General features: G+C 41.5%; 3 protein-coding genes across 3 annotated transcripts; all 3 read right to left on the reverse strand.

Annotated features, from left to right (window-relative positions):
• Window positions 1-1,483: 1,483 nt before the first annotated feature.
• On the reverse strand, window positions 1,484-2,767 carry LOC109858881. Its single transcript, XM_020436560.1, has 3 exons — window positions 2,669-2,767; window positions 2,058-2,264; window positions 1,484-1,724 (listed from the first exon to the last, which is right to left on the reverse strand). The coding sequence occupies exons 1-3, from the start codon at window positions 2,678-2,680 to the stop codon at window positions 1,632-1,634; spliced, it is 312 nt and encodes a 103-aa protein (XP_020292149.1). The 5' UTR covers window positions 2,681-2,767; the 3' UTR covers window positions 1,484-1,631.
• A 1,150-nt stretch (window positions 2,768-3,917) lies between these two features.
• On the reverse strand, window positions 3,918-5,350 carry LOC109858880. Its single transcript, XM_020436559.1, has 2 exons — window positions 5,257-5,350; window positions 3,918-4,924 (listed from the first exon to the last, which is right to left on the reverse strand). The coding sequence occupies exons 1-2, from the start codon at window positions 5,266-5,268 to the stop codon at window positions 4,496-4,498; spliced, it is 441 nt and encodes a 146-aa protein (XP_020292148.1). The 5' UTR covers window positions 5,269-5,350; the 3' UTR covers window positions 3,918-4,495.
• Window positions 5,351-7,332: 1,982 nt separating this feature from the next.
• LOC109858890 (cuticle protein 38-like) lies at window positions 7,333-8,168 on the reverse strand. Its single transcript, XM_020436576.1, has one exon. The coding sequence runs from the start codon at window positions 7,916-7,918 to the stop codon at window positions 7,568-7,570; it is 351 nt and encodes a 116-aa protein (XP_020292165.1). The 5' UTR covers window positions 7,919-8,168; the 3' UTR covers window positions 7,333-7,567.
• Window positions 8,169-15,630: the final 7,462 nt, after the last annotated feature.

Raw genomic sequence — 15,630 nt, forward strand, 5'->3', positions numbered from 1 at the left:
ATTATGTAAAAATTGCTACCTATTCAGGTCAATCTCTCGTCGAGGACACCTCGCGGATAATTTAAATGTCTTTAGGATTTGATTAGAGGAAACTTCGATGCTATAATATAACATTTTATTATCATTTTCTGATGCTAATGTCGCTAATGACGTATGTACATTATTGTAAAGACAATTTATATCTCATAAATCCGAGATTGTTAGTTTGGATTGTTTTTACGACAAATCGCACACACGTAGTTACATTATAACATTGATTTGCCAGATTCAATCTAAAATTGTGGTTTCTTTAATTTTCTTTTGTAATCTCTCGCCTTACTTCATCAAAAAATAAACAGTCACGAAAGCGTCACCTCTACGAAAAAATGAACCGGTTCTCAAACTACTTTCTTCCTTAGGTCGTAAAGTGCATCGACCTTGACTTCTTCATGCGTGGATCATGGCGTTTGATATGGAATAGTAATTTTCATTCTCAGCAGGTAGAAAGTCGAGAAGAACTTAATTCGAGAGACGCTTCTATCTCGCTGGGAAAAACCGACTATCATGAGCACGTGCATCCATCAGAACGCGATTGCACAACACGTTGTATAAACATAAACCAGACTAGATATTTATTGTCAAAGGAAGTCAAGCGACGCGTCTTCGTCGAAATTATCTACGCCCTGTGGTGAGTCGTTAGACTCTCAGAATCCGGGAGAAAGCGCCCGCGTACATTTCAAGGGTCGTGTCGTCGATTTTCGTGTCAGTGAACTTTACCGCTTTTCGAATCTCACGGGAATTTTTTTTTGTCCAATCGAATCTCGCCAATAGTTCCCGCGCTGCGTGGAAGTTTACGCGATTTCTTTATGATTTTGAGCGAAGAGAATAACGTGAGAATTTTCAGTTTCGTCTCTCTCGGTTTTCCGCACTCCCGGCAAAAATTTACTCAGAGTCAGAGCAAGCAAGATCTAAGGCCCTTAAAGGAAACTTCTTCTTTCTTGTCACGTATCGGTGATCACAAAACGCCGCACCCGCTGTCGATTTCCTTTCACGTGCGCGCCTTCCACGCACCTCGCTTCATTGCGTAACAGGGATTTTCCGCGATCTCTCTTGTAACACTGGGAATTTTGCGTCGCGGATCACGCCGCGTTAACCCGCGCGTGAATTGTCTTGACCCAATTTGAACATCCTTATATGTTTTCTTCGACACGGACTGAATGGAAATAGACACTACGACGCAAAGAATAACGTCGCAAACAGCGCGATAACGGCGGATGGAGAGAGAGAGAGCATTAATAATTCTATCTCAAATAAGTAAAATACTGTACGTGTGTGTGTGTAATGTAAACACATGTTTGTTAAAAAAATATATAAAAATTCCAACAAGAGATCTTTTCTTCCGGAAGAATTACGTGATGATTACATGCGCTTCGTTCGCGGATGTTAAAGAAACATGAACGGTTGAGGAGAGGAAATGGATATTTAAATAAACAAACAAAGCGACTTTCATCAAGTTCTTTTTTTTTTTGCGTGAATGAGATTACACGATAGGCGATGATTATCGATGAAGAGAGATAAGCTGCGAGCTGCTACACAAACTTCCACACGGGCTTCACTGGGGTCGTCGGCTACCGGTACGATGATTTTTGCGGTCAGTAGGTAATATGGTACCCATGTTGTTCGATCGAGTAACTCGACGGGATCTCTGCGATCGGCGCGGAATAAGCATAGGCGTATGGCGATACCTAATAAAACATTAATTTAACATAAGAAACAAAAGAATCGTACGTTAATCAATTGAAACTGCGATCTTGCAATAAATTTTCAAATATAAAAAAAGAAACGAAGGAAAGATCACTTTGAACAGTAATTGCAAACTTAGAAAAAACACCTTTAAAATGACTTTTGTTAAAACTATCTGCGAAGAAAATAACTTAGGTCAGTAAATTTTTTTCAGTATTCTGGAAAAAACTGTAGAAGAAAAAAATAAAAAAAAAACTGCTACAATTGAATCTCGGATATTTAATGAAAGTGCGAGAAAATTGACCGCTTCGGATTTCTTAAACTTAAATACCTACGTGTGATAAAACCGGTGTAGCGTATGCGATACGGGAAACCGGTGCGATTACCGGTGTGGCGATCGGCGCGACAAGTGGTGCGAGCTTGGTGGTCGACGCCGGGGTCTTCAATTCCGAGACGAGAGTAAGTGGTTTAGGAGCGGGCGCCGGTTTCGGTGCCGGTGCCGGCGCGGACCACGCCAGACCGACGAAAACGCCGAGGAGAATCTGCAAATAATCATTGACTCGTAAGAGAGAGAAAGAGAGAAAGAGAGGGAGAAAGTTCACTTTTATTTAAATTGGAAAACTTTGGCGAGAAGCGCGCGTACATGTACACACACTCACACAAATACACATCTCGGGGAATATAAGTAACCATTGAACCGTGCGAAAAGCAAATGAGTTTACGTGACGCAACTATTGCCCGGAAAAACAATCCTCATGCATAACAGCTACGGATGAACAAAATATATTTTCGGTGCACGCAAATTTGTTCAGAAAACTAATGATAAATATAAATTGACATATGTGTAATATTATATTGTAAATTATTTACGCGTTGTAAATTATTTATCAAAATTAATCAGGAAGTTTTTTTTTATCGCGCACCTTTCCGACGAAAATTTACTTACAAATCGTAGCATGACGTCTTCGGTCAAGGATTCTGCGCGGATGCACACGGGAACGATGCTCTGTCAGTGCGCGCGCCAGCTCGGTCTCCTCGTACTTATAGAGGTCTCGGGAGATACCGTAAAAAGTAGACTCGTCCGGTACTACAAAAGTTCCTAACTGCCGTACCGCCGCATTCCTCGTTGGTTTCAGGGACGAGCAAGATTGCGATTGCAATACGGCGCTTCGTCGTTGACTCTGGGATGCGCGCCGATTGTTTGCAATATATGCTTCGCGCGCTTCTAGTCCAACTAACTTGTAACTGTTGTTTACAACGCGACATTATACACAAGATCACAAAACACCTGATTTAACGATCAGAATTAATTAACGTTTAACTTGAGTTTAGGGATTAAGTTATCTGGTTATAGAATATAATATAGAGACAATAGAAAATAGATTATCTCGTATATATTTTTCCGACTAAAGTTTACTTCGACGACGACGTAAAGTAATAGCGGTACCGCATTATCATTTCTTCGGCATTACGCGCCAGATATATATATATATATATATATATAAATCTGTGAAACGTGCGCGGCAAATACACGGCACATCGATAAGAATAATGTCTGGTACTGAGAAAACGTTTCTTCCATTACCTCCCGTTTCCATTTCTTCTTATTTCGTGAAACAATCCCTTCGAGTTCGCATTTTTCAATTATCGATCCACGTCCCTCGGACGCAGCACGTAGTGTACCGTCCCCGCTGTAATTCTCTCGTTTGGTATTTTCTCCGGGCACGAATGTACGTATATATATATACATGTGCAACATTCGTGTACACGTACATATATCCGCGGTTGTAGGATGAGCGTGATTTAAGAAAGGGAGACACGAGAAAGTTCGATAGGCCAGCGCGCGTTCGCGACTACGCGCCGTGGATACCCACACGCGCGCGCGCGCGCGATCCGACGAGGCTCACAACAACACAAGCTCCGCGGACCAGAGAGATACCGAGGTCATTAGCAATACCCGTCGGTTCGTTCACCCGAGACCTTGAAAGGTTCAAGCGCTGTACACGCACCTTCGTTGCACTTCGGGCAATTTATATCGAAGTTGTACAAATCGATATGTCGAGGCGCATCGGATCGTGACAATGCGCTGACAGGATTGCAGGATACGCATCTGCGTATAAATCGGACGCGAACGATTCCGATATATCCGAAGGAATATTAGCATGACAAAGACGTAGTCGCGCACATGCGGATTCTGAGCTTTTTGCACGAGATATGACTCGTAAAGTTTATTTCTTCAAATATCAAATACAGATATAGGAATGTACGAGACTTTATTAAAGGATTTACATTGAATTCTTTGATCTCTTTTGTGTGAAATGTCGATGAAAGCGCGGCTGACCGGCCTCTTTCCCAGGTCAAGACTGCCGGTTCCGTTCCGCCTTTTTGTACAACGTGGATCATCGCGCAAATCTCCTGAACTTGCGACAGTTTCCAAAGTGATCTACGAAGACGCAACGTTATCGTGTGATGATTGTCGAAACCGTGATCGATAACAATTGTCGGTTGAGTGACAGCGATTTTCCAATTGCGAAAGCCGAAGGTCAAATAACGTATAGCCTTTTCTCTCTAAAGAGCACGCAAAGATTTTCAAACTTACTAATCTTATTAATTTCCATGTGACTTTTTTAAATAAAAAAAATAGATTGAAAACAATTGTTTCTTTTTTAGAATTATTCTAAAAGCGGCACTACGATTTTGTTCCGAAACAGAGTTCTATAAATTCATAGCTGCTCTTTAGAAAGTCACCGAGTAAAAAACTTTGGCTCGGCCATCACGCGATATGTTGAATACTGTGTCCGTAACTGGACACGGTCTTCTCGGCGACCAGCTGATGTGGATACGCCGAGTAATAGACCGGCGACGCGTACGTTATTTCGCGAGCGGCGATCGCGGGTATCGCGACATGCGACTCGACGGCCGCCAGCGGTTGCGCGTTGTGGACGATGTGGTGTCCGTGTGCCTCGATCGTCTTTTCGGCAACCAGGGCGGCTTTGGCTACTACCGCCGGCTGCGGCTGTAACACCGCTACGTCCGCGTACTTGAGCAACGCGGGCGCCGTAGCCACTAAGGGCGCGGACGCGTGCACCACGTTGTTGCCATGAGACTCGACGACCCTTTCGGATACGAGCTTGCCGACGACGGGCGTGAGAATGGTTCCACATTGCACCGAGACGATGCTCGCCAGGACGGTAATAACCACCTGAAAAAAGAGATAAACAAATTCGTCGCCGATATTCTTTTCGTCGATATTGAACCTACGGGTGTTTTCGAAGAACTATAGAAACGCACCGCGGGAGCGTCAATATTTTCAAACTGTCTTTTAAGATCGCGGTGAATTTTTTGTCATCAAAATGTGCTCGGAATAACGTTTGGCGACACAATTAACGTTTTTAATCGTAATATCTCTAATTGAAAAAATTTATCAGAAGAATGATTTAAAGAGATTACGTACGCGTTTGTATTATTTTTATCTTGATCGTAAAAGGGCGCGGTATTGTATTAAAAATAAGATAAAGAAACATTTGATCTTACCAGACTAAACATGACGATGAGTTTTCGTTACTTTTGGATCAGAACCTGGGACTGATCTGCACATAAGCGCGATTCCACACGTGCTTATATAGGAGAGCACTTCCGTTATCTTTGTGAGAGAAAACCTTCAAGGTCCGCGCAATAAGAACTCAACACACTGCCTGTCTATAGTTTCACGGATACGTCGACGAATATTCAATGCGCCGAAGGCGCATCTACTTTCTTGCATGAATATATGCACGTGTGTAAAATATGATCCTGAAAACGTACGTACTTCTTATTCGCGTGTAAAATATTAAGGGTTCTCGAGGGTTGAGAGGGAGAGATATTCTCTTGAATTCTCTGATAAAATATTTGCGGTAAGAAAATAATATTTTTTCAAATACATTTTTGTGCTTTTTCTGTTTTGTGCTTTTTCAAAAATAAGAACAAAAAAAACATATACCTGCAAAAATAAACGCGCGTAAATATAGAAGAATTATTACACGTACATACTTTTTTACTATTATTATATAACTATATGTGTCTTTTTTCTCTCTCTCTCTCTCTCTCTCTTCCTTTCTCTAAATTAGAACGTAAAATTGAAATTTTGAAACAAACTAAAAACACAATACGAAAAAGGAGACGAGAACAAAGAATATAAGATATAAACAAAAGATATAGATTGCGTTCTGTTGGTTCCCAAAAGCGTTAAGCTTTTTGTCATTTTACTGTGAGTTTGTGGGGCGCACTTGACGATCAAACAAAGGGCCTCCAACGATCTCGAGTCTTTACTTTTGCTCTTCACCTACCAGTAACAATAAGCACTTGCGCCATAGAAACACCGGAGTGGATACTCCTCCGGGGAAACGTACAAAAAGCGCTCGAGCGTAAAATTGCGGCCGAAAACGCGCTTAATCTTAACGATCTCATTTATCCGTTTCTCGCTGGGTGTTGAGAATACCAAAAGCGAATCGAACAAAAAAAACGATGTCGCGATATGTGTGAAAATGAGAATAACATCGCATCCTAGAAATAGCTCGAGTTTTAAATTATTTTATAATTTAGTTACTTCTCTAACAAGAAAAAATAATTAAACAAAATAATATCTATTGATTCTTCTATTAGAATGTAACAAAAGAGAGAGGATGCGTCAATGTTACAGAATAAAACTCTGCAATATAATACAAGATTGACACATTTTCGATATATATAACGTATGCGGCAGCATACATGTTACATAGTTGCGTCCACAACTCTTCTCTTACGAGAAAACCATAGCTACGATATTGAATAATTCGGTAGAATCTTTCCTCTTTTTCTCGCGGAGACCTTTTTGAAGCTCCTCCTCCCCCTCCCCCCGTAAAGAATTTAACAAGTTAGGTTCGTGAAAAGTGCATAGACAGTTTTGTATATGTGTGCGTATGTGTGTGTGTGTGTGTTACCTGCAAATATATTCAATACGTGACCCGACAACGCGCGGCGAAGTTTCTCTGTCGAGACAGAAGGGCGCTAAAGCCGAAACTCAAACAAACGTTGATCGCCAAGTCGGTAAACACTTTTCATCGAGTCGTTCCAAATCCTGTTTTGAGAAAAGCCTCACGTAAACGGATAGGTAGATAGCTAGGTATAGGTGGACGTACTACATTCGGGGGGAGGGGAAGGGTGGCACGCGCGTGCGTTGTGTGTGTCCAAATAAAAAAGAAAAAAAAATTGTAAGAACTAGATCACCTTGTGATCACACGGCGCTTCGTGTTTGCGGATCGTTCGTGTGAGGAAAAAGTTCGAATTTTCTCGAACTTAAACGAAGAAAAACGCGAGTGAGAAATAACCCGTGATCCTCGATAATCTAACCTAACTTGACCTGACCCAGGTAGGAAGGTAGAAAGGATGCGAACTTCTGCTTTCAATGAGGTGAAAATACAATAAACTGGTCGTTAAGATAGAGCGCGATAACTCTCTTTCGAAAAGAAGGAGATGGTATCGTTTTATTTCTATATATCTCTAAAGAAAGGTCTCTCTCTTCAAAGTTACATAAAAAATACACACATAAATAAACTGGAGAAGTGGACAAGAGAAATGAAGAAACAAACAGGATTAAAGCAAAAATGGCAATTTTATTGTTTAAAATTAATCGCAGCGATCGATCGTTCGATCGTACGGACTGGCTGATACAATTTCGGTGAGGGTCTTCAACGAATAGTTGCCTGGTGATGGTTGATGATCGTTCGATCGACTGGCCGATCGTTCCGATAAGTCGTCGTCGTCATGCGGAAAACGCTCTTCTTCGGCACGTCGGTCACGAAATGAAAACGATGGCTAGATGTATTTCTTAATGGAGTGCGACGATAGGGGCGTGTGCGGCGTAGGCGAGTGGTGCGGCATGGGCGACTACGGTGGCCGGAGCGGCGGCGACGACCGGTGCGGCGGCGACAACCGGCGCGGTCTTGACGATCGGTGCGGCGTAGGCGACGGGGGCAGCGGCGACCAGCGGGCTCTTCACAGACACTTTGTAGGTGTTAGCGTAGCTGGTGGCGACCGGCAACGTGTGGGCGACTGCGACCGCGGGCGCTGCCGCGACAACCGGCGCCGCGTGGAGAGCAGCTGGTGCCGCGAGAAGACCCGGTGCAGGCGCGGCGGCGACACAGGCCAACAAGGCGAAGAGAGCGACGAGTTTGTACATGGTTGGTGTGGTGAGTGAATGCGCTTCTTGCTTCTACTGACTGAGCTGAAGAGCGAATGATGTCCGAACGGTGGACTAGGACCCTCTTATATTCGTCGGGACTGACCTCTCCCACCTCGAAACTCGGAATATTGCGGAGCACCCGGTCCCGAGCGGTTCCTGTTGCCTTACCGCGTCTCGTTGTCGTTTTTCGATGCTCGTTTTTTGTTGCGCCAGGCAAAGGACAGGAGGAACACTGCCAAGGACTTGGCCAGCCGGACCCTTCACTACGTGTTGTATAGATACCCTCGTATGACGCACAGCCTCGATCGGAAACCGAGATGTCGATCATCGTTTTGTTGCTTCGGGAAGGACGAAGAAGCGGGAAAGGGTGATCGTGATTGTTGATGACCTTTAATATCCGAATATTCTTTTCTGTGCGCAAGCGCGTACACACAACACGCTCGAACCGAGGTTTAACAATAACTTCGATTATCGATCATCAAGTATCGTCGATCGTATGGGCGTGTCGTTACTAATTGTACATAATTACAAACGATTTATTACGTGCGCACGTTATGTTCGCAGTCTCCGGTAAATTTGGTCTCTCTGAAATTCTGTACTTGAAATCACGAACCCGAATTTGCCGCGGGCGAGGACGCAAAGCCGGCCTGTCACTTCCCGTGATTAATTTTCGACATATGCCGAGGTGTGACATTGATAGCCACTTGATTGACGATAGTAGGAAACGTGGAGGAAATTTTGTTATTGAAATGTCTGTTTCGCGCGCGCGTGTTTCCAGAACGTGTGCACGCAAGCGTGTGTAAGCGCTTAACAATAATTTGGACAATTAAAATACGTGTCAGACGTTAGACCGGCGGAACCTCGGTTAAAATGGTTAACTCGTTCGCGCAAAGGACAATTTCAGGTTGTTTGCCCTGACTTTGGTCGTTTAGGCGGTAACGCTTCTCTTCCTCTTTGTGCTTTACCCCATTTTAATGCTTATGAATTGCAACGATTTACGAGCCGGGTCGCCTTGCTTTCTCGGAGGTCTCTCCGGATGGTCGAGCGGGCTTTTTTATTCCATAAAAAAAAACAACAACAACAAGCGCGTACGTTGTTTTAATGAGCATGTGTGCGCAATAATAATTTTTTTCTTGTGCGGTGTGTGCGGTACTTTTGCTCATCCAAAAAGGTTCGAAAAATTTCCCGCGTATGCGAAATTGCTCGGCGATATTCGTGCGTACGGGATTAAATGTTTTTTTTGTTTTTTTTTTTATTAAAGTTTTTTCTTTTAATTAAGCAAAAATAAAGGAAACTCATTTTTATTTTTTATAATGTAATTTGTTCATTTTTTCAATTTCTTTCTGTGAGAATTATTTTGAATTTTTTTTATATTAAAATGCAATTAATTTGATACTCGTCTATATTTTTATCTATATTTCTCTTTTTATTTTACACACACACTCTCTCTCTCTCTCTCTCTTTTTCTCATAAGTTTTGTATACAATATCTTTCTCCAAAATAAGTGATTAAATTAATGATTAAATGCAGATCGGGGCTGCCTGTTACGCTTACATATATTACGATACATTCGTAACCAGTAAAACGGATGAAGAACCAGACTCGGGGCGCGAGTGATGGGGAGGGAGAGACAGATCGTGAGGAAGCATTGTGACACGAGTCGCGAAAGTAGATGCTCGACTTACACAATCTCGCGTGACGTACCTTGCATACAACGCGTGTAATGTAAACGAGCGAGACGTATGTACATGTTGTTTGCATGTGTGTCCTTTTCTCTGTCATGCGTTACGCAGACTGACTCGTCGCTTTTGCGCAATCACGCATCGACACTGACAATGCGTGACAGCTCTCGCGCACCGACGAAAATCGTAACGACGCACTTCTTGCAGCGGTTGTGACAGTCGGCTATAGACGTATATGTACGACAGGGACTATCGACCGTTTCTACACGCAATCCAACCTGTGTGCGTGTATGTGTGCGTCGCATGAAATATTATAGTGTTTATGCAAGGTGCATGCACGCAGTGTAGTTCTGCCGCTACACACATCTCTCATCAGTTGACAAATATCGCGACCAATGTCGCTCCGGATACGTTTAAAATTTTACATTCCCGTCTCATAACGCAATATGTTTGATCAAAATAATTTATAATGCACGAGCTCTTATAACAGATTTATGTGTAGAATTCACATGTATATTTAATAATTCATTATTAAATTAACAAACTCATTACTTTGTCTATTCCGCAAATTCGTACGTGGAATTAACTATTGTGTGTAAATTATTTACACATGGTGGATCATTGCTATCAGTCATTAATTCTACACGGTAGGGACTGCATCCCCGGAGAAATTGGCATCGCACAAACCGCGATATTGTTAAAAGGAATAACATATCAATATAATACTATATTTAATTACTATAATCGAGAATTGTATGCGACACACGATTGTCCGACCTGTCGATCGTATCGCGACCATGGCACGAGCCCCGCGAGGCTCCTCGGCCCCTCTCCCCTCTCAATTCACCCATCCGAGGAACGGTTGAAATCTCTTAATCGGTGAAATTTGGTTGAATCCGGAAGACCTTGGCCCGTGTACGTAATCGCCGCGGGTCGCGGACACTTTGGAATCACAAAGGTGTGGAAGCGATTAAGAGAGAGAAACCAGTTTTCTCACGTAGTAAGGGGGGTTCTTCGGTTTCTATAAAAAAGTGACGAGAAACGAATTTTGGTATCAGTCGATTGTCTTTCGTCTCGCAAGAAAAATCTCTGACGAGAAAGAGAGTTCAACGTCAGTTCAGTTTGCCGAGTCAATCCTCACAAGCAAAACTCATCATCATGTTCCGAGTCGCCGTTCTCTTCATTGTCGTTGCCTGCGCCCTGGCTGCGCCCGCTCCCGGCCTGATCGCCTCGGCACCGGCAGTCGCGTACTCGGCGCATCCCGCGTCGCTGTTGCACGCCGCCCCGGTCGCCTACACCGCACCCGCAGCCCCGCTCGCCTATGCCGCACACGCAGCCCCGCTTACATACGCGACGCACACTGCGCACGTCGCTTACGCCGCACCTGCCGTCAGCTACATCTACTGAAGAGTGACGTGTCGGATGTACAGCTTCATTAGGAACAACGCGGGACCGATCTTACTTTACGCAGGATGTCGACTGACAGCGGTGTCTCCTAATATTGTGGAATCGAAATGTCATTATGGAAAACAAAATTTATAATTTCATATGTCACACACGCAGAGATAATAAATTAATTGCACACATTTACGTCAAAATAAATAAATAAATAAAAACAAAAAGAAAAAGTTTTTCTGTGTTTTTCTGTGAGAGTTATTTCAACCGATTCGTCAACGACAGCGGACATTGACTCATCGAAAAACGAGATATATGTTCGCCGAGCGAAAAGTAATCCTCTTACAGTGCTTAGGTCTCAAAGAGAATTTTAATGCCCCGGCCTACGTCAAAACGCTCGAATTACAGGCAAAGCCAAATGCGCTCTCGTACATAAGCAAGTAATCGCGAAACCTCCGGAGTCATTTTACGTAATATTATTTCTGACTTTAATTTCGGTAGACCGTGTTTTTTTGGCTCAAATAGCGGGTTTCAAAGATTCATGCATTACGAACGCCGTAAGTAAAACACAATGTATTTCGAAAGAAATAGCTTTAACAAAAAAGATACATCCCTTTTTATTTCCACTTTATATCCGTAGCGTAGCTTTTCTATAGTTGCAGAGCCGAGTGTTAGTTGTCAAAAATAAATTTTGCAAAATGAATTAATTCCACAAGCATTCGATTAATTCGGGGAAACAGTTTACAATTTATATCGATCGGAAGAAAATAAGACTCTCATAGAGACCTCGTACATCGAGTTTGCGAGGTCAACGCAATGAATTCACGATGATGTTGTCGTAGAAAGTTGCGTGACCTTCTCGGACGAATCGCAATATAACTCTTCTATACGTTCCTACGTTGCCTATCGCTCACCGTAGAAACGTCATTCAAAAGTCACTTATGTTATTTTGCGATCCTGAAATAAACTCGGTCTCGGGCTACTTTATTACACAATACCACATTGTACGCTCTTATTGCAAGTTGTGAGCGCGGGCTTCAGTCGACGTGGTAGTAGTAATTGACGGTACGCGCGTTTATATCGCGCGTTCGTGCAATAGAATTGATATGGCAACGGTACGACGGTTGCGTTTGTATCCATTTTACTATGGGAATCATGTGTGTAAGGTATTAATTACGATGCATCGGGGTCGTGTGATATCAATCAGAATGATTGTTTGACGTTGGAATGTGTTTGCACGCGAGCTGCGCACTTCGATAAATATTTGGTTTAATATACACACGTATGGAAGAGGGTTATATTATTTATCGTTGTTTATTTGTTTTTTATTTTTATAAATAAAAACGCCAAATAGATTTTTCACATAATCTGGCATATCGAATTGCATAATTGAGAAATAAAAAGTAACAAACTCGATAATTAGGGGAGACCGTGTTAGATTGTGACACGGGGTTAGTTGTCAAACTAACTATTATCTTGCTTACTAAATCTTGAAAAATATTCTTCTTTATATTTTAAGTTGCTAACTATCGTGTTAGTAACGTGTAGGAAATAGCTTTTCTTAAAAACATGATATATGATATTTACGAACACTTTTGTAAAACTGAACATGAGAAGTAGACTTTTCTTATATTGATTTTTTTAGTAATTTCACTGATTTTTAAATTTCTAATTGCAATTTTATCTTAAGTATAAGAAGTGTGGTACTTTTAAATAAGTTTTTTTTTCCTATATTTATTTAATGCGTTATCGCATCGCAGTTTATAAATATATAATATCTTTTATTTAAAATGAACGTTTGGGGGTAAGTTGTTACGCGATGAGTATGCGCGAGGAAGTAATCGCCGTGCGCAGTAAGATGCAAATGAAACTTTAACAAAACCGTTGTCAATGCGACAAGTTGCATTATTATTTGAAGTAAACTATCGTACGCTAGCTCGGTATTGTAAGAAAATTTCAGAAAAAAACATAAATGTGAAAGCCTCCCTTAACAGGGAAGGCGATGGCACGGAAAGCCGGAGATTCCAGGTTCGACTCCTGGCCGAGGAGTTTTTTTCGCAAAATTTTAAAATTAGTTAGGGGGNTATCCGGGGTCTGTCATATGTGAGATGCAAATCTGGCATCCCGTATGATTTTAAGAATTGAGTTTTCAACTCAAAAAACACTCACTTGTAAAAATTTACAAGTTGAATTCGTTACATGTGTATGTATATATACACACACACAAGTTTCTACTCAAAACATCTTGAGAATGGCTCGTATGGCCTTATACATATCTTGTTGATAAATGTGAAAATACGATTTTTTACAAGTGTGAGGTATACTAAATCAAAAAGGATTTTTAGTGATTTACAAGGAGAACTAATTAATTATATATTACAGGCTTCAGATATTTACTTTTGTCTTACACTTAAAAGAAATCAGAATTTTGGCTTATGTGACAACTAACCCCGAGTACGGGGCACGTTGATAAATTTGCACGATCGTGTTTAACATTAAATAACTTTGTTTGTATAAAGATATATAAAAATAATATTTTTTTTCTTAAAGCCAAAGGATGTGACTATGACGTAATGTGTCCAATATTACATAATATGGCATACAGTTTGTTATTTTTAATAATATAATTTGTGTGCATGTTACAATGTGCCTCGGTCTCCCCTTTAACTAATTCTTCAGATTCTATTTTAATGATTAAAACGGTCGCTTTATTATGACCATTGATGCAACAAAATTTTATTTAACTCTCTGTGTATTTATTTTCCATCCATATTAATCAAGACTAATTAAGGAGGTCTCTCGCCGACTTGATTACCACCGGTCTCGGAAAATGGAGCACGGTCGCTCCAACAAGGAAATTAATTTTTGTTTTCCGGTGCGTTTCACTTTGAGGATATCACGAGGATATCGTCGCGCGCATATGTACGCGCATTTTCGTCCACGAAAAAGGAGAGGTCCGTCGGTCTTCTGGGCGGAGTCCATGAGACGACGACCCTGCTCCAATAAATCTGAAATACGATCGCATGCAACGATAAGTAAGAAAGTAAATAAATGAATAAGCAACTGTCCGCGGACCGAACTCCCTCACGTCGTGATATTTCACAAATTTCGCCATTACGTCGAGCGAACATGACGAAGAATAAACGAGGAGCGCGGCGCACGGGCGCACGGTTTAATATACTGCTTGTCCCGCGACCACCGGATGCCTTTTTTTTTTTTTTATCGCGAGCTCAACTTAAACTTCATTTTTCTACGACAAAATGTCGCGGAATGAATTTTTGGTCTTTTGCATATACTTACGAAGCACTTTTCGCGAATTGAACTTTAAAGACTTGATAAAAGAGCAACAAAACCCCTCGAGTTATTTTAAATATATAACTTTAGATAGATTTTTTTGTTCGGCAGAGTTTCACTTTGACATTTATTAATTGTTAAGAATGTGTAATAAGTAAAAACTACAAGTTGTGCAAAAAAGAAAAAAGAAATTGATTCTCCGAGACGCTCTCTGTATTTTAAGCATGGAGAGACGCCGCTGCGCAAATTAAATTCGCGCGAAACGAGAACGCATAATTTGCGTCAAGTATCTCTTTCATCGGTCCACATTCTCGGACAGAGATGTTGACTTTAACGAACTCGAATCGTTTTTTTTTCTTTTTTTTTGTGCAAACAGTTTGCACGTACCACCTTGTCGCGCGTGCATCGTACATCAGTTTAATCGTCGGGCCTTGTGTTTTTTTTTTATTGAGACCAGGAATGTTGTCTTCGAATTTTGATAATGTTCTTTGTGACGAAACAGCTTTTAAACAAATCGAACGTTATCTCGATCCGATCGAGCTTTTTGTATAATCCAATCGAGACTAGGAAAATACCAGGAATACTCAATTCTGATTATATATTCTATTACTCATCGATCTATAGTTATACTTAGTTATTCAACTTGTACGAAAGCCATTTAAGAATCGTTCGACTTCTCTTCGTTGTTATTAAGTATTTAAATCAGTGGAGAGTTGTTCAAGTATAATCGGGTACTTATCAAAACGGGGTGGATTAAGAATCGAGAAGATAAAAGCGCAAATTTAAGCGAATGCATGTTACATAAAGTGCGCGCTTTATTATTATATAAAATCGAGAAATTGAAGTTTTTACGCCGAGAAGAGGGTAAAAAAAACGAAAACGACCGATCGTCGATCGAGATATAAACAAAGTTTGCGCGTCGCCTCGCCTTAGCCTTGATCTACTCTTAAGCCTCGCTTCTTCTTTGCTCCCGCGCGCACGTTACTCTATAGAACTCTCCCTCTTTCTCACCTTGCGCAACTTTTTTTACGCTTCGCTGGACGGACGGATGGATGGATGGTCTTAGACAGAATGTATAAAAGCTTCTAACAATTGCGTCTCCGGTCAGACGTGACGGACCGCCGCGAGCGTAAAAGACCGTGGCCGGTATTCATAGTCCGATTTCACATTTAAGATAGTCTTAAGTTCAACTTGAGATACCCTACAGCCAAAAAAGAAAAAACAGCTCGTACATCACAAGATGAACTTAAGACGCGGTCTTGAATATAAGGTCGGACTATGAATATCGGATTGTAACACGTACGTATCTCGATTTTCGATCGTTAATGCGGTTTCTCA

The sequence above is a fragment of the Pseudomyrmex gracilis genome, unplaced genomic scaffold, assembly GCF_002006095.1.
Source record: "Pseudomyrmex gracilis isolate BER0280 unplaced genomic scaffold, ASM200609v1 scaffold_229, whole genome shotgun sequence".
Classification (NCBI taxonomy): domain Eukaryota; kingdom Metazoa; phylum Arthropoda; class Insecta; order Hymenoptera; family Formicidae; genus Pseudomyrmex; species Pseudomyrmex gracilis.